At 40.9% G+C, this 19,733-nt stretch overlaps 1 protein-coding gene and 1 non-coding gene across 4 annotated transcripts in view; both read right to left on the reverse strand.

The window, feature by feature from the left end:
• METAP1D (methionyl aminopeptidase type 1D, mitochondrial) overlaps positions 1-19,733 on the reverse strand; it is a 77,842-nt gene that overhangs the window by 43,061 nt on the left and 15,048 nt on the right. Inside the window, exon 2 of one of the 3 annotated variants that reach the window (XM_068543914.1) lies at positions 664-796. The exons of 1 other annotated variant lie outside the window; for it this stretch is intronic. In XM_068543914.1, the coding sequence (XP_068400015.1) occupies positions 664-703 (40 nt within the window). In that variant the 5' untranslated portion in view covers positions 704-796. Of the gene's footprint in view, positions 1-663; positions 797-11,477; positions 11,541-19,733 lie in introns of those variants that run through there. One more of the 3 variants, XM_068543915.1, reaches the window with a different exon arrangement.
• On the reverse strand, positions 17,671-17,742 carry TRNAV-UAC (transfer RNA valine (anticodon UAC)). The gene has a single exon. It is a non-coding gene; the product is annotated as a tRNA-Val (tRNA).

Here is a 19,733-nt window from a genome sequence, read left to right on the forward strand (position 1 = left end):
CCAGGGTCTCCAATTTGCCATAAAAGGCAGAAAGGTAACTGATGAGTGCATAACTATTGGCTTGTGACTTTATTACAAAACCAGAAGCAGATCAACGATTTGAATTTAAAAAGATACTTCCAAATGCTGAAGGCTGGGGCCAGGGTTCATGGGTTAAGAATGCAGACAGGGCTTTTGTCCGAGATATCCCTCCTGTAATGTGATAGCAGTGCTGTGTCACACATCTTCAGGCCCCTTACTTCTTGCCTGCGTTAGTTCATTTCCACCTCTGCAATATATATATATATATATATATATATATATATATTTTTTTTTTAACGTAGGCTTAAAAATGAGCTACGTCAGGTTTCATGAGTTCGAGGCAGTTATTTTTGTAGCCTATAGTTTTTTCATTCACCTGCTATTTTAGAAAATGTTTGGCATAAAGCCCATACTACGGGGGACTCTAAGACCAGAAAACATAATCCTTGCCTTTGCTTTACTGTAATATAGACAGTTTCTCCTGTTTAAGCTTTTGCTTAGATTTTACAAGTGGGCAAGAACTAAAAGATGCCGGAGTTTTTACAGTTTAAGGATTTTTAGGTCTATTTTTACAAAAATTAAATATGTTTTAAAAGTGAATAAATATGTACATTTATAATTGTTGACAATAGCAAACCGTACTTTTCAAGGTGGCACATTCTCTGTGGAGTTTATTGATCATCTCTTGGTTTGTTATGGTTTGACCACACACTTCTTGCTGAATTCTTATTCTTCTATCTTCCTTCTTTGTTCAAGCTGTGCTGTATCTAGAAGACTAAAAATGGCCTATAAAGTTGTTTTAACAATACATGATTAAAGTAACATACTAATCATGATAAGCTTATGAGAAAATCAAGAATCAAGTTAGAATATGTCTTTAATGTTCTTAAGTTACTGAAGTGAACTTGTATCTATAATGGACATTAAAAGCAAGCACTGTCCATTTTTTACCCCTAGGAAACTGATTTTTAGCCACAGCTTCAAGTTCTTACATATTTACATCTATTTGTCATGTCGTTCGCAGCAAATCAAACTTATTTTTCCTTATAAATCATCCTTTCATAGATGCCCATGATGTTATTGGTAAATGAAAGAGCAAACTGCAGATCACCTACAGCAAGCTACCATTAGAAACACACATAGGGAATTCAATGGCAGTCCAGTGCTTAGGAATCCGCGCTTTCACTGCAGAGGGCATGGGTTCGATCCCTGGTTGGGGAACTAAGATCCCGCATCCTGCAAGCTGCGAGGAGCGGCCAAAAAATAAACAAAACAAAACACACACACACACACACACACACACACACACACACACACACAGAGGTTTGCACATGTGTAGAAAAAAAGCCTAAGTGAAGATAATTACTAAGTTTTCCTGCTTACAATTCTTCAATGTTTGTCAACTGCTTTTAGAACATTAATTCCAGCTTCTCAGAGTTGACATGGTCCTGCGTGGTCTGGCCTCTGCCTACCTCTCACACTCCACTCTCCCTGTCACTCACGGCCAGCCAGCCACCGGGCCCCCTTTCTGTTCTCAGACATACTAAGTCCTTTCTCGTCTCTGCATCTGCTCTTTCACCAGCTCCTCAGGTCACTGGCTCATTCACATCCTTCAGGCCTCAGCTCAAATGTCACTTCATCGGAGAGGCCTTCTGGGACTGCTCTCTCTAAAGTGGTCTCCCCAGTTACTCACTACCTCTTAACTTTGTTTATTTCCTTCCAAGCACTTTCCCGTTGTGGAATTATCGCATTTGTCTAATTGTGTCTTTGCGTCTCCCCTATCAGGATGCCAGCTCCACCAGACCTAATCCACAGCACCTACCGCAGCTGTTGGGTCTGTCCCTCTCCTGCCGTAGGTCTCTTCAGCCTGAGGAAATATTTAGTACTTTGCACCGGGATTTTCTTCTCAGAGTCTAATTTTCACAATTTGGATTTCACTTTCTCCTCAAAAAAGCTAGTCACATGAGCAAACTCCAAAGTGGGTATAAAGTATAGCTAATTCACTTGCTACCTGAGAAGCTGGAGATGAGAAAACTTCATGCAAACGTCAGTGCAAATGACATCTGTAGATAAATTACAAATGAAGAAATGATTTTTTTTTTTTTTTTTTTTGCCATTTCAAATGAGTTGGTTTAATTCCAGGTGGTACAGAATTCAGGATAGAACAAAGACTTAAGAACACACTTTGGCAGGATTCTGGGCTGGGTTTATACGGATCTCATCGCTAAGGTAGAAATGGCTGAGAAGAACTAAAGATAAGATGAGCCACTCTATGATTTAAGGAAATGATTTTTGAAATTATAAGGTAAGTCAGAGGGGAAAATCAAGTAACACACACATATATGTGCCTATATATGTATAAAATTATATACACACATATATAAAATCAAATACACACATACATGTGCCTATATGTGTATAAAATTGTATACACATGCATATATAACATCAAATACACACACATATGTACAAATATATATATTTGATTACCTATAAGTATAGGATGAGACTCGATGGCTAATTCTAGACACAGAGGTATATGGTTTTATGCATTAGGTTGGGAGTACTCTAGTATTTACCATCCTCTCCAGAGCTGGCTCAGTGTCTGCATACACTCGACCATCAGTACGTGTTTGTTGAATGAAGGAATGAACCCATTCATTCCCAGTTCCTGGAGAGATCTTGGCATATCCAATTCATTCTTTTAGACACCTTCACATTGCTCTCAAGGAGAAAACTGGGGTATAGGGAACCAATATGGTTATTGTTATAAGTAATAACTGTCTGCCCCTGATCCAGAAACCTCATGTTTGTTTTCAGGACAAAGTAAATAAATACAGTTATTAAAAACTCATCACCTTCCCCTCAGGATGGGATGATGGTACAGAACTGGAGGCTGTTACTCACTTGTACTTATACCAGGTCACCTTGCCTGCAACTGTGATTTCATTATAGGGCCCCCAAATTTCTGCTCAATTGTGTGGTCATCCATTCATCTTAATATGTCTCAGAAACTGAAATAAATGTTGAAGGCACTAGGACAAATTTTAAAGATTACTATACTGTGAAAATGAGACTAAGATGTGAAAGCAAGAAAGCCTTTCTGCTTTTTGTAGCAAACACAATGTCTTAAGTAGGCAGCTATGGGTTCACTGTGAAAGCTGTGAAAGCTTTAAAAGCCTAACTTAGAAAAGGAAAAATCCATGATGAGAGGGAGAAGGTTCTTCCATGAACTACTTATAGTCAAAATATGGGGCTCTCCCTAGGTAAGAACAGATCTCAGCAATGATCATCAATAGCTGCTAGCATGACATAAAGAGAGATAACCAGACATGTGCCTCCTGATGGAAGTATATGACACGACCAATGATGCATTTTAGCCCCCAGATTGAACTTTAATCTGATCAAACTTCAGGATGGAAGTGATGGAATTTACAGGAAATACAGGGGAAAGAAAAATGATAAATGACATCATGGGGATCCAATCAGAAAATCTAGACTGAGAAAATCTACAGAACAAATGGCCTAGTTTCTTCAGCAAATAAATCACAAGGGAAAAAAAGAAAGGAGGGAAGGGGGACCTCTAGATTAAAAGATTAAAGAGACACATCAATCAAATGCAATGTGTAGACTGTGTTTGGTTCCTGATGCCAACAAATCAACTGTGGGGAAAAAAAAGAGAGAGAATCAAGGAAATCTAGACACAGACATATTTGATACTAGGGAATTATTCTCAAATTTTGTAAGGTTTAATATGGTATATTTTTTAGAGTACTTATATTTTAACGTTTTAGAGTTGCCTACTGAAATATTTATGGATGTAATGATATGTCTAAGATTTGCTTCTGCAAATAATCCGTGGATGAAGTGTATAGGGAGTAGATAGGGGTAGAAGTGAACTAAGACTGTTGAAGCTGGGTGATGGGTCCATGGAAATTCATTTTACCATTCTCTCTACTTTAGTGTATGTGTAAAATTCTCCCTAAGAAAAAGCTAAAATAATAAAAGATTCTATCAGTTAACATAGTACCCATCAAAACACACCTACGCTGGTTTTCACGTGGTCCAATAATTACATCAGTATCACACCAGGCATTTATTAAAATGCAGAATTCTGAGCTCTGCCCCAGACCTACTGATTCAGAAAACCCAGGTGTTGGAAGCTGGAATCCCTAACAAACTAAATGATTTTTACACACACTAAAGTTTCTTACATAAATGATTCTTACAAACAATAAAGTTTGAGAACCCCTGACTGGGCATTTTGTGCCAGGTTTCATTTCTCATTTTCCAAGTGAGAAAATCAATGAATGTAGATAAATTAACTGGCCAGAGTTCATTTTGAGACCTTGAAAGAATTGAGATCTTTGAGCCTCTCAAATCTTGACTTTCCAGTTTACTGTTCAAGCACCAACTGAGCAACATGGCCTCATTTAAAAATGTATTATCATTAGCTTTTAAAAGTTTGGTTCAAATTCCACCAGAACCAATTTACCCTTTTGACCCTTCAAGATTAAAACACACACAACATAAGTATCACAGAGGTCCCATATAAGATATCTTTAAGAAGAGGCCTCTATCAGGATGTAAGAGATAGCTTGGCATTCTGATAAAAGCAGAGGTGTTCATGGCAAAATCCCTGAGATTTGGCTGAAAACCGAAAGCTCATTTTCATTTGATAGGGCCTTAGTATAAGGTATACAGCAGGGGGTTTACCTGCTTACCAATGGTGAAGATTATGTGTCAGGAGGCCATGTCCCTTTCCATGGTTAGGGGTCTGGAGGCCAATTTTTATCTGCCCAGAGAGGTCATTGGTTGGGGGCATGATGTGGGTTTCTCAGAGCTCTTCTTGTTTGTAAAGACACTCTTGGCTTCCATGCTTGGTAACGGCCTTTCAAAAGTAACTAGAGTATGAGGTGGGTACATTTTTCTATTTATCTAAATGGCTCACATTCACACTCCTCCCCCCTTTTGATATTAATCCAAGTGGCTTAATTTTGAATGAACGGGGGGTAGAATTAAAAATGGAGGTATGGGCTTCCCTGGTGGCGCAGTGGTTGAGAGTCTGCCTGCCAATGCAGGCGACACGGGTTCGAGCCCTGGTCTGGGAAGATCCCACATGCCGCGGAGCAGCTGGGCCCGTGAGCCACAACTACTGAGCCTGCGCGTCTGGAGCCTGTGCTTCGCAACAAGTGAAGCCGCGGTGGTGAGAGGCCCGCGCACCGCGATGAAGAGTGGCCCCCGCTTGCCGCAACTAGAGAAAGCCCTCACACAGAAACGAAGACCCAACACAGCCATAAATAAATAAATAAAATTAATTAAAAAAAAAATGGAGGTATACAAATCCTTTAATGAGCAATAACCAGTACCTTCCCTTTTTCTTTTTTTTTTACCTTCACTTTTTCCCCAACATTTTATGAACATTTTCAAACATATAAAAATATTCAAAGAATTTTATGGTAAATATTCACACTACCTAGATCCTACAATTAACACCTTACTATATTTGCTCTTTATCACATTTCTAAACATTCTATATCCATCTTTTTTTTTTCTTTTGGAGGCATTTCAAAGTAAGTTTCAAAGACAGTAACCCTCTCCCCCATATTTCAACACGTATGACATTAACCAAACTTCAATATGTGTTTAGAATTCCTCTTTTTTTTTGGATTTTGAGGTAAAATACACATACTGTGATATGAACAAATCTTTAAATCTTAAAGTATATCATTTGATGAGTTCTGACAAATGCATACACCTGTGTAACCAAACACCTATCAAGATATAGACTATTTCCAACATTCCAGAAGTTCCTTTTCTGCTCTTCCCAGCAAACCCCACTCTCACCCAGTACCTATGGAAATATGTGATCTGATACTTCCACATCATCAGGGACTGAAATTATTGTAACACTTCCCAAGTAGAGTAACTTGGGCCAGACAGAGATTAAGTATTTTTCTTAGATCACATGAACATGGCATGAGAACAAAAACCTCAGACCCTGAAGAGTTTCATGCTTTTCCCACTTGATTATATCCCAAAATTTCATTTCAAAAATTCTAAATTAAATTAAAATCTAATTCGTGATTTCTGACTTTTTCCAAGCAAATACACAAATTTTCTATAACCTTTTCTCAGGGCAAACGTATGGGAATAGCTAGTATAGAGGAAAAGAATCATAAATGCATTTTAAAAAGAGACTAAAAATAATTCATATAGGAAATGCAATTAAGTTTAATTACATTGAATGCTAATACGCCCCCTGCAATCATAAAAACAAATGTTTGAAATATATTCTAACGAAAGGAAAAGCCCCTAGTATATTACACAGCTAAAAATAATACATTTGCTTAATATTTCCATTTTTATTATTACTTTAAATCTAATACAACCCAGATTTCAAAAATTAATGATTCTGTTCATTCTACTATTTTCTACCTATACGAGCGAAGGCAGTAATGTTACAAGGATATCCTTAGGATATCTGCAAACTACTCATAAACAGCAGTTTTTTTCTTATTTGTTTAACAACTGCCGTCATTCTTTTTGTAAGCAGCAATCACAAGATGTCAAACAAATTCTGCCTTGACTGACAGATGTCTCTGCTTGTTTTTATTAAAAACAAAAAATTTTCCCTGCATTAATCACCAACACTGGAGAAGTGGGGCACGGCTGGGATGTGCACCAGCCTCTGGGCAAGCAGAGATGCAGCACAGAAAACCACGGCGCAAACTCGACTACCCGAATACCAGAACACATTTTTTCTTAACTCCCTTGGGGACCCAAGGACTCAAAGTTTTAGATTCCCTTAAAGGGAAAAGCAGGAGCATGCATGGGGGCAGGGTGGGATCATGTTTATCAGTCCCAACAGTTCATCTGGGCCTGGATCCAGGTAGTCTGCACGTCTAAATTTGATGAAATATAGGCGCCACCAGGTAACAGTAGTGGTCAGGGAGCTTGCCAGAAACCTGTAACTCAAAACTGAAAAATGAAATTAAAAGACTACTTTGGCCAGGCAATTTCTTTCTGCAGGATGCAATAACTGCAAACTACAAAGCTGAAAGAACAGACAATTCTTTGTATGTTTTAAAGTTTCTTCTTCCTAAAGTGACACAACATCTGGGCCAGAAAAATAGACATAAATATTTTCAAACTTGTGTTTCAAGACTGAACTGTAATGTTTCTGCAGAACTTCGCCTGTTCTTCCTCCTTTCTTCTTTCCCTTCCCACATTGTGCAGGGGGGTTTGGCTTACAGCAGGGAGCCCCGGCTGGCTGAGGTCTTGGATGTATCCGGAGGGCAGGTAGGAGGGGCAGTGGTGGCTGAGCAGACGCCTGACCCTGTCCTGTCAATAAACCTTAACCCCGACCTGCCAGGCCCCTGAGCCGGCTATTCTCTGTCTAGCCTTGTCTCTAATTGCTCTAAAAATGACTCTTCATTTAAAAGTACCTTTGTGTAAACACCCCACAGGAACTGACAGTCATCAGAATTACCACACAGTTCTAGTTTTTAAGGAGTGCGAGAAAAGTCATTTTCTACCTCATTGTGGAAGGACTTTGAAAACAGTTTCAACTGCTGTGCAAAACAATACTCATCACTCTTTTAGCTGACTCTGCCGGTGACATTAGTTTGACTTTTAAGACTGTTTACAGTGACATGTTTGATCTTTTGATTAAGTTATTTGAAAGTAAAGATGGATACGTGATTCTCCCCACAAAACTAGCCTACTCCTGAGCACCCCAGACAGGTGAAGCTAAAGTCCTGTGCTTCTCATGCATATGATGAGGCTTCCCTATAAATTCTAAAAGGACCCATACTTTTTATCTAAACATGAAAATCCAAACCAAAAATTAAAAAGGGGAAGTGGAGAGATAAGAAAAGAGGCTTTGCAATGAAGTGGGTTTCTTTTTTTTTAAATAATAAAATTAAATCAGCCTTGCAGATCAGTATAAAACACAAACTTCTTTTTACTGCTTTGTGGCTTAATTCCTTATTTCCTTTTTCTTTATAGTGGTAAAAAAATCACATAATTTACTAGGATTCCTTGGGAGCAATTCCTTAAATTATTTCTCTCCTACTGACATATAATAACATAATGGGAAAGACAGTTATTGTCAATTTTATAAACGGAAACCAGACTTGAATTTTGCAAACCCCAAGCTCTCTTCTGATTGGGTGCAGGTTAAATTCTGCCTTTTAAAGTATGGCTTATTTAAACAGCTCAAATTAAGTAAATTATTTTCTCTCGTAACTTATTACTAAGCACTGACAAAGTAAAAGAAAGTCCTCCCTCCCTGTTCCATTTTCTCCACATTGCTTATCACCTTCTAAAATACTCTGTGATTTACTTAACATATTTATTTATTGCCTATCAATGCAAGCTCCTTGAGGGTAGGGATTTTTGTCTGTTTTGTTCATTGATGTGCAACAAACGACTAGAATAGTGACACATGACAAGTCCTCAACAAACAGTCTCAGAATTAATGAATAAAAAGTTGAACAGGGACTTCCCTGGTGGTGCAGTGGTTAAGAATCTGCCTGCCAAAGCAGGAGACATGGGTTCGAGCCCTGGTCCGGGAGGATCCCACATGCTGTGGTGCAACTAAGCCCGTGCGCCACAACTACTGAGCCTGTGCTCTAGAGCCCGCGAGCCACAACTACTGAGCCTGCGTGCCACAACTACTGAAGCCCGCACTCCTAGAGCTTGTGCTCCGCAACAAGAGAAGCCACCGCAATGAGAAGCCTGTGCACTGCAATAAAGAGTAGCCCCCGCTCGCCGCAACTAGAGAAAGCCTGAACGCAGCAACAAAGGCCCAATGCAGTAAAAAATAAATAAATAAATAAAATAAATAAAATTAAAAAAAAAAAAGTTTAACAGATTAAGCCAACACTCTTAAATGAAATCAGGGAATTTATCTTATTTCTACTTATCTACCTTATCCTACATTCAGTATAATAAGCAATCTTACAGTGGGCATGAAAGAAGACTGCATGGGCAGTCTTTTTTTTTTTAATCAGCTACCCAAAAGCTTTTTCTCCCCTCCTCAACACCAGTTAAAATGAAAGGAAAGGGCTTCCCTGGTGGCGCAGTGGTTAAGAATCCACCTGCCAGTGCAGGGGACACGGGTTCGAGCCCTAGTCCGGGAAGATCCCACATGCCACGGAGCAACGAAGCCTGTGCGCCACAACTACTGAGCCTGCGCTCTAGAGCCCGTGAGCCACAACTACTGAGCCTGCGTGCTGCAACTACTGAAGCCCACGTGCCTAGAGCCGGTGCTCCACAACAAGAGAAGCCACCGCAATGAGAAAGAAGCCTGCGCACCACTATGAACAGTAGCCCCCGCTCGACGCAACTAGAGAAAGTCCGTGCGCAGCAACGAAGATCCAGTGCAGCTAAAAATAAAAATAAATAAATAAATTTATTTTTAAAAATGCAAGGAAGAAAAGCCTTGACAGTTCAGAGTTGAAGTAGATCTTAGAAACCAATTAAAACTGAGGTCTGACATGGGGAGGGGGAAGGGTAAGCTGGGATGAAGTGAGAGAGTAGCATTGACATATATACTCTACCAAATGTAAAATAGATAGCTAGTAGGAAGCAGCCACATAGCACAGGGAGATCAGCTCGGTGCTTTGTGACCACCTAGGGGGTGGGATAGGGAGGGTGGGAGAGAGACGCAAGAGGGAGGGGATATGGGGATATATGTATATGTATAGCTGATTCATTTTGTTATACAGCAGAAACTAACAACCTTGTAAAGCAATTAAACTCCAATAAAGATGTTAAAAAAATAAAATAAAATATACAGAGGATATAGTTTAAAAAAAAACAACTGAGGTCTGAGCCTTCAGAATTCCCCAAGGAGCTTGTTGAACATGCAGATTCCCAGGCCCCTCTCCATACCTACTACTCAGAATCCCCATGTTCAAGTAATTTATTGCCTAGAAGGGAAAAAAAGATAGACCGATAAACCCATGGTTACAGTACAGCACTAGAGGTACGCTAAGGATGCTGCTGGAACCAAGAGATGGTGCATGTCAATCAAAGTGTACTTGAGATGAATTTTAAAGAATGAGCATAAATGTAGTGCCAGATGAAGATAGTCGTGGTGTATGCATTTCACACAAAGAGTAGTCTTTGTAAAATCTATAGGTGTTATGGCTTGAGGGAAGAGTGCCCATCACAAGATTAGAGATGCACGCTGAGGGTCAAAATATGAAGAGCTTTGTGTTCTAAAATAAGGAGTTTAAAGAACTGTGGGAAGACATTAAAGACTCTTGTGATTCTAAACGCACAATACAGTTAGAACCGCTGGGATAGCCTATCTCTAACTAGAGGACAGTGAGCTTTGGGGAATGAATAGACAGAGAGATCGATCAGCAAAGGAATGGCAGCTGAAGCCATGGGCTGCCAACTAAGGGACCTGCCTAAGGTCACATGGTAAGTTATACCCAGAGCTGAAGTTACCACTCCTCATTTAGTTTTATGGTCCTACCTCTGCACTACTTAGGGAAGTATCTCTTAAGTGAGCCTCTTATCTCAGATAAAGAAAAGATTTCTAATACAATTTATCTTATTTGTTGTATCTTAATAAGTTACCCTTCAAACCCTGACCGCAATTTATTATTAGAGTCCTTACATCCTCATAAACCTGTCAATAGCCACGAAGTCAAGTTGATCACCTTGGCTATCCATGACATGAAAGTCCTCCTTATTTTCCAGAGGCATCTATTTTCTAGTAATTTTTTTTTACTTCTTTTCTTTTTCTTCTAATCATCACAGTAAGTCATCTATTTCTGTTTTTAATAAGCAGACACAAGTTTACAGGACTCAATTCCATCTACTACCCTGAGTTTTCTCATTTCAAACATCAATGGCAATTGCACCTCCCCCACAGGACATTTCTTATTCAATGACATTAGAACCATCTACAGGCTCTCTTCTCTTCAGTGTTAGAAAAAAGAAGTAATTTGTAGCTAGAATCTCAATTAAACTTCTGTTTTTTACATAAACAAACAGAAATTTCCCCTGGAGTTTTTTAGACTTCCTTTTAATTACTCCCTTGTCTTGTCTTGGGTTAATATTAAAAGGTTTTCCCTTATATCCAAGTAATGATGCTACTCTTGGCAAGATGACTCCGTTTCACTCATATAGCAAATAGTTATTTAGTTCTTACCCTCTATAGAAACTTGTGTATTTACTGTGAGGGGGTATAGGAATTATTCATACTCCTATCCTAGCAGACTTGATAATCCACTTGTGTGACAAGGTTAGTGTGAAAACTATTACAAATATAACACCCCATGGCTCACAGTAAGTGTCCGTGGAAAAAATGATCGTCTCAGCCTGCATTCCAACCTCCTCCTCAGTTGTCTTCTGTACTGTGGAGACTCAATAGCTGAGAACTATGTTTCCCAGACTCCCCAACATCAAGGTTCTACATCTGAATTTCACCTTACCAGTTAGAAACATTCATGGGAGATCTGAAGTGGGGAGTGTGATGGAGGCCTCATTCTTGCTGCTTCTGCTATTCTTTCTTCTGCTGGTGAGCACGATGTGGAAATGTAAGGGTTTTCTGAGCAACATCCTAGCATCCCACATTGGCTTCGTGAGTATCCAGAAGCAGTTGGAGGTGGTGGCAGCTTCGCTCCCCGGGTGGGCTGGCTCTGGAGGAAAGGAGGAGCCGTTCTGGAAGTCGTTCCCGCACGCTCCGCCAACAGGCTGTTTCTTTAACCTCCCAACAATTATGGACACCCAATTTCCATGTTAAAGGCACTTCTGCTTGAAATAGCCAGAATGACTTCGGTTTCCTGCAACTTCCCCAACTGGTAGGGTTCCAATATTGGTGGAAGAGAGGAAGAAGGGAGGCAGGCAGGCATGATCGCAATTATTAGGGAAGACCAAGAGAGGCTCTATAGAGAAGGTGGTGCTTGATGTAGCCCTTGATATACAGAGAGGCTTTTGACAAAAATGAAGGGCAAAGGAACAGCATAATAGGCTGAGGGTAAAGCATGAACAAAAGTGTAGAGTTATGAAAGGCCGGAGTATATGAAGTGTCGAGTGGTCTTGTTTTTGCTAAAGTATTGAGTATGCTTATTTGGAAGAGTAAAATAAGACTATATTCTGAAAGGTTTAAAGAGCTCAGTTTAGATTTAATTAAGCAAATTATTAAAGTTTTTAAGTAGGTTAATGCCAATATCAGGAATTGCTCTTATATGAAAAAGAATATATATATGAAAAAGAATATATATATATACAAAACTGAGTCACTTTGCTATACAGCAGAAATTAACACAACATTATAAGTCAACTATACTTCAATAAAATTTTTAAAAAATTACTCTTTAGGGAAGTTAAAAGGGTAGAATGGATTGCAATGGAGAATCAGGACATTGCACAGTTAAGAGGCTATTACAAGAGGACAGATGAAAAGTAATGAGGGATTAAACCTCTGTGGTAACTTAGGGAATGTAAGAAAGGGGATGGACACCAGAGACTGCAGAGGTATAATTTATATAACCTGATAATTGATTAAACACATACAGATTAGCGGAAAGGAGTCAAACATGACTCTGATGACAGTGGTGTCATTAACAGAAAGGGGAAAGAATAGAGGATAAGTTGGTTCTGGTCTGGGGAAGACTTAGTTTGGATTTACTGAATGTCAAGTAGCAGCAGGACTCTATGTGAGGGTATCTGGAAGGTATTTGGAAAGGCAGGGTTGGTGCTGAGGAGAGAAGTCAACCATACTGAATCTGGAAACTTACCTCAGAATCTGATACTTTAAAGTATTAACTAAAAGGTAAGTAACCATAAAGGCTTCCTACTTCTCTAGCTACTCCTCAGCCTCTTTCGTAGGCTTCCCTTCCCTGATCACTCCTTATATATCAGTTTTTCTTAGGGTTCTGTCCTTACTCCTCTTCTTCTCAAGCTCCTACCGTCCCCTAGGGAGCTTACATATGTTCCGTCACATAGCCACCACATGGTCATGACTTCCAAATCTGCATCTCTAGCCCAGTCCCTTCCCCAAACTCTCCTGACCTGTGCATCTCCTCCGCTTACTGGAAATCTCCATTTGGCTCCCTCTGGGCACTTCACACTTAACACTCTCCATGGTAAATTGATCACATTCTCTTCCAAACCTTGTCCTCCCTCCAGTGTTCGCTATGAATGGTACCATAATCCACTCAACTGCCTAAACCAGAACCTGGGAATCAGGGGGTCACCCACCACTCATCCTTTTCCATCATCCCCATCCCCAAATCCAAGCAACAACCATTCTGTGAGTCTACCTCACCAACAGCTCCTAAAACCATTCACTTCTCTCCACGCCCACGACCCTGGTCCAAGCCACTGTCATCTTTTGCCCCACGTGGTTACAAATGCTTCCCTACTGTTCTCTCAGTTTCTAGAGTCCTCCTCCAAATCATTCTCCTCCCTCAAGCCAGGGCGATCTTTATGCCATGCTGCTTTGAACCTGTTCCTCCCTGCTTATCATCAATCTCGCTTTCTCATTCAATGGCCCCATCAGGTCACCCCACAGCCGAGCTGACCCACAGCAGCTTGTCCCCACCCCTTGCTCGGAGCTTCCACTCAGTTTGTCTTGTTTTTATTTTTTATTTTGAAAATAGTACAAAGGGAAACAGAGGGACAAAAAGTTCCTACACATCCTTCAATCACCTTACCCTAACGTTAACATTGTACATAACCAGAGTTTTACCATTCAAAACAGGAAATTAGTATTAGTAGATTAATATGAACTGAAGTATGGATCTTATTTGAATTTCACCATTTTTTCTACTAATGTCCTTTTTTCTGGGCCAGCCTCCAATCCAGTATTCCACAATGTAATTAGTTGTTAAGTCTTTTTAGTCTTCTACAGTCTCTGACAGTTTCTCAGTCTTTGTCTTTCACGAGCCCACTCAGATTTTTAAATCCCCCATTCTTATATAGAAGCAAGCAACCATGGATTTCCAGGTGTCTGAGAAAGTCTCTTATATAAAATATAAACACCAAAAAAAAAAAAAAAACCTCAGAGGAAACAATATATAGAGAAGAAAATTTCTAGAAAACTATTAATAATGTACTCAAGAAACCATGGTGAGTATATTAATAATATACTCAAGAAACCATGTTGCAACCATGAAACAAGAACAGAATACTATTTTTAAACAAAACTTTCAGGGAACAAAACAGACTCTGGGAGATTAAAAATATGACAACAGAAAGGAAAACTTCAATTGAAGGGGCAGAGAATAAACTTGAGGATCTCTCTTAGAAAGGAGAACAAAATGACAAAGTTCAGAGGGGACCTGGGCATTAAAAGAACAACCACACAATGAACATGATTTTAAAATGTGATATGTGTTATGAAGGAGAAGCCTAGGTCACAATGAGTGAGTATACTGGGGGGTGGAGTACAGGGGTGGTAAAGAGGGTCAGGAAATCCCTTTGATGAAGCTAAGACCTCGAGAACAAGCAGGACTTAGCCAGACAACAGCTGGGGAAGAGAAGTTCATGTGCAAAGGTCCTGGGGAGAAAAGGGCTTAGGGAATGAGAGCACCTGAAAAGCAGGCCAGTAGACAGGAATGGAGGCATTGGAGAGTTGGGGTGATAAGACAAAGCCTTGGAGGTCAGGATTTTCATGGTGAGTGCAATGGGAAGCCAAGGAAAGGTTTAAGAGGAAGTGAAATGATCCAATGTGCTATTTAAAAGGCCACCTGAGTGTAGTGTGGAGATGAATTAGAAGAAGTAGTTTAGCGACTATATAATAGTCTCTCTCATCTTACGGATGTATCATAATTTAATCATTCCTCTATTTTATTAGACATTTAGGGAGTTTCCAGTTCTTTGCTAATATGAGTAATACTGTAATAGACATCCTTAAAACGAAATCTTTGCCAGCATCTCTAGTTATTTTCTGAATATAGATTTCTTGAAGTGGAATTAAATAATTGAGTTAAAAGGTATGAAAATTTCTGACTATTTTGTAAAAGTTATCTTTAAAAGAGAAAGATTTTGATTATTAAATATGAGAAACCTACTTCACAAAATGGATATCTTCCTACTTATTCAGTTAAATGATATCAACAGAAGATTACTTAAGAAGCTGAAAAACTTCCATTTGTATGTAAAAAGCACTCCATTTATTTGTTTTTTAAAAATGCTAAGCAGTTAACATCATCAAAATCGATACTGTCCAACTTCTTGGTTGGGATGAGCCACATTTAAAACAATCAACACGCCAGCAAGCATTTGGGACATCCTAAAATAACCTTAATGTAATGTAATCTCCTAAGGGTCTGTTTGTGGTTTAACTTTTTTTTTTTTTTTAATTTATTTTTGGCTGTGTTGGGTCTTCGTTTCTGTGCGAGGGCTTTCTCCAGTTGCGGCAAGCGGGGGCCACTCTTCATCGCGGTGCGCGGGCCTCTCACTATTGCAGTGTCTCTTGTTGCGGAGCACAGGTTCCAGACGCGCAGGCTCAGTAGTTGTGGCTCACGGGCCTAGTTGCTCCGTGGCATGTGGGATCTTCCCAGACCAGGGCTCGAACCCGTGTACCCTGCATTGGCAGGCAGATTCTCAACCACTGCGCCACCAGGGAAGCCCTAACTTTTTTATAACAATACTTTTTTGTTATAAATATATTCACAAATCTGAAAAAAATGCTTTGTCAGACCATGTTTCCCAGTGATGCGCCTGGTCAGGTTCTGTGGAGCAGAGCTGTTTTGCTCTCTCCATTTTCTCTTCCCATTCTCTCACAGGTGGCCTCTTTCACACGCAAATTTACCTCTTTTGTTCCTCATCTCAGCATCACCGTACGCAAGCTCTTTCACCTCTTTACCTAGTTCTTCCTACTCCTTCTGTCTCCTTGTATACAGACTCCCTCACCCTCAAGGTCTTACATATTTATTTTCTCTTCAACTGATGTGATCCTTTCTCCCTCTTTCCCCCACACCCCTTCGCTCTCACTTTCATCTTCCCCCCCCCCCCCGACTCCTCAGCCCTCTCCCCTCTCCTCTCACACACTCCAACGACTCCTTCCCTGGGTCCTGGTTCGGGCAAGGACTGTTGGTTAGAAAATCTGCCAAGGTGGCTGAGGAGATAATTGGGGCAAGGGTGGGGATGCAGACGCACGGATGCTGGGCGTGAGGAGACCAGGTGGTCAGCCAGGGTTTCCCAGACCCCTGTGGCAGGAGGGGGTAGGCCTGAACTAAAGGCTGGGGCCGCCAAAGCAGGGGGACAAAGGCCGAGTCCTGCTGCTCGCCAGCCGGAGCGCACACACTTCAGCCACCCAGAAACACTCTGTGGCCTGGATGGGGTCTGAGAGCTGCCAGTTGGACATACTGACCTAGACAACCAATTAAGGCATGTTCAAGGTCTGCTGAACAGAACAGTCTTTTAAACTAGGCTAAATCCCCTCTTCAGGGTTGCTGATTTTTCTCCCCCTAATTTTTCCAGATTTATAATCATAGTAAGAACTAGAAGACAAATCAGACAAGGGTACTGAAAAATCTGATGTACACTGAACATTAGAGTTAATGTACGTTTGGAAACAAACCAGGTGCCTGGTGAACGCTGAGGGATCTAGTAGGTATGCTTGATGAGAATCTGTGCTGGGAAGGAATTTAAGATCAAGGTCAGGAATGATTAATATGCATGAAGGAAGTCATCAACATTTAAGGACAAGCAATATGAATCTCATTAAATCTTCAATCGCTTCCTATTGCCTGAAGGAATTGGTGATAGTCTAATGATTAAAGCAATAACATTAAACTAGAAAACAGTATTAGAAAATTTATCTGACTTTTATAGAAGAAGCTAGCACAAAGCACCAATCCACCTAAGAGACTTGACAAGACTCTCCTCAGCAGCTGTGATTTTTCTCTACTGGTGAAAGAGACTTCTGGGGGCTTTTTTTTAATCGAGGTAATTGATAACCTTTCACACGCTCCCCAGTGGGCCATCGTACTGCTGTCTGGCGGTTTGTCGTGTCTCCCACTTACTCACTGTATCACCAGAACACACCTCCCTCGGCCCCAGCCTCCTCCTGCTGTGTCGCTCACTCACATTTCTGATTGCAGCACCCCTGTGCTCACTCGGCAATACCCTGAACAGCTGCTATTCACGGAGCATAAAGTAGGGGAGAAATGACAGAGGACGACAGAGGGGAGCTGTTTTTGTAACATCAGTTCTTAGAGGGGCTGGTGTTCAGCTGGACCAGCCAGTTGGCAGGGGATCCGGTGAGGGTGTTCTTTTCATCCGTGACCTATTTCTATTTGATCTTATAGGAAAGTCACAATCTTACTGATGACAAAGACAGGGTATGTGATGTCCCAAATTCAGAATTATCACAATGCTGAATAGAAGGATAAACAAGTGTGATGTGCAGACTCCAAATGTGAGAGATAAAAGGATCTCAAATGTTAATTTTCCTAAGTTAATATTTCAGTAATTAATAAGCTTTCTCTTGTGGATGTGGAATTTTTAGAAATCATGGCCCTATTACTAGTAGCCCTCCTTAGGGAAAAAGTCATTTTAGAAATGCCAATTCTACCTAAATGGTGGACTGTGAGCGACTTTTACTTTCTTCTTTATACTACTTTTTGTTTTTGTTTTTGTTTTGGCGGCACCACTCAGCTTGGGGGATCTTAGTTCCCCGACCAGGGATTGAACCCGGGCCACGGCAGTGTAAACACCGCGTCCTAACCACTGGACCGCCAGGGAATTCCCTCTTCTTTATACATTTTTATAATATCTTTTTTTAAAAAATAAATTTATTTATTTGTTTTTATTTTTGGCTGTGTTGGGTCTTTGTTGCTGCACGCGGGCTTTCTCTAGTTGTGGCAAGTGAGGGCTACTCTTTGTTACAGTCTGTGGGCTTCTCACTGCAGTGGCTTCTCTTGTTGCGGAGCACGGGCTCTAGGCGTGTGGGCTTCAGTAGTTGTGGCTGGTGGGATCTAGAGCACAGGCTCAGTAGTTGTGGCTCACGGACTTAGTTGCTCCGCGGCATGTGGGATCTTCCCGGACCAGGGCTCGAACCTGTGTCCCCTGCATTGGCAGGCGGGTTCTTAACCACTGAGCCACCAGGGAAGCCCCACTTTTATAATGTCTTAATACTTCCACTATGAATACAGTTGACCACTGAACAACCTGGGGGTTAAGGGTGCTGACCCTCCTCGAAGGAGAACATATGCAAATAAATAGTCAGCCTTCAGTATCTGTGGACCATGTAGCACTGTAGTATTTACTATCAAAAAAAAAATCCATGTATAAGTGGACCCATGCAGGTCAAATCCGTGTGGTTCAAGGGCCAACTGTAGTTATTAAGGGCTTATTATTAAGAACTGTGTGGTAGCCAAGATGGTCGCCAATGACCCAGCCTCCTGGCATCCACACCCTGGTCTGCCACACTGTGCTGGTCTGTGTGAGCAGGGGGATGGGATGTCACTGCTGAAATTAGGTTATAAAAGACTGTGGCTTCTGCCACAGTGCGCACTCTGGTACCCTCCTTGGATCACCAGTCTGGAAGAAGCAGGCTGCCATGTTGTGAGCAGTCCGATGGAGAGACACAGGTGGCAAGAAAGTGGCCTTCACAAGGAACTGAGGCCGGCCAAGAACCACGTGAGTGAGCTTGGCAGCGGGTCCTCCAGCCCCGGTCAAGCGCTGGGATGACTACAGCTCCCACCAATAGCTCAACTACAACCTCGTGAGAGTTCCTAAGCCATAGGCCCCCAGCTGAGCTACACCCAGATTCCTGCCCCTCAGAAACTGTGACATAGTAAGTGTTTGTCGTTTGGGGTAATTTGTTACACAGCAGTAGGTAACTAATACAGCTGCACAGGTATTATTTCTTTAATCTTCATAATAGCCTAGTAAGGTAAGTACTTGTCTCAACTCCTTGTTAAAAATGAAGAAACTGAAGCCTGGATAGGTTAACATGCCCAAGGTTCCACAACTAGTAAGCAGCAGCATCAAGATTCGAACCTAAGGAGCCTGATATGACAACCCACACTCTTAGCCTCTGTTTATACAGCCTTCCTTGTATTACTTTTATAATCAGAAAATATATTTTCAAAGTATTTTCATTCATAGAAAAAGAAATTCCCACTCGTCCTTCACTCCTGTTGTAGAAGTAGAGATACTCTCACCACTTCCAAGGGGACTTTTCCCCCTTCTCCTCCTTCTATTCCTTTTCACCTCTTTCAGGTCTGCTCTCTCTCCAGGAAGCCCCCTGCTCTCCAAATTTCCCGTGGTCCTTGTTCCTTACCAGTTGCCTTCCTTCCCCCTGCGTCTAAACATAACCAGGACCTCTATGTCAAAAACAAAATGTATGTCCACACAAAACTTGTACACAAATGTCCACAGCAGCATTATTTGTAAGAGTCAAAAAGTGGATATAACCCAAATGTCCAACAATTGGTGAATGGATAAACAAAATGTGATATCCCATTCAGCAGAATATTATTTGGCAATTTAAAAAGGGATGAAGTACTGATACATGCTTCAACATGAATAAACCTTGAAAACACAGTGCTAAGTGAAAGACGCCAGTCATAGAAGACCACACATTATGTGATTCCACGTATTTGAAATGTCCAGAATAGGAAATCTATAGAGTCAGAAAGCAGATTAGTGGTTACCTAGGGCTGGTGAGGATAGGGGGATTGGGGAGTGACTGCTAATGGGTAAGAGGTTTCTTTCAGGGGTGATGAAAA

Source organism: Eschrichtius robustus, chromosome 5 (genome assembly GCF_028021215.1).
Source record: "Eschrichtius robustus isolate mEscRob2 chromosome 5, mEscRob2.pri, whole genome shotgun sequence".
Taxonomy (NCBI): domain Eukaryota; kingdom Metazoa; phylum Chordata; class Mammalia; order Artiodactyla; family Eschrichtiidae; genus Eschrichtius; species Eschrichtius robustus.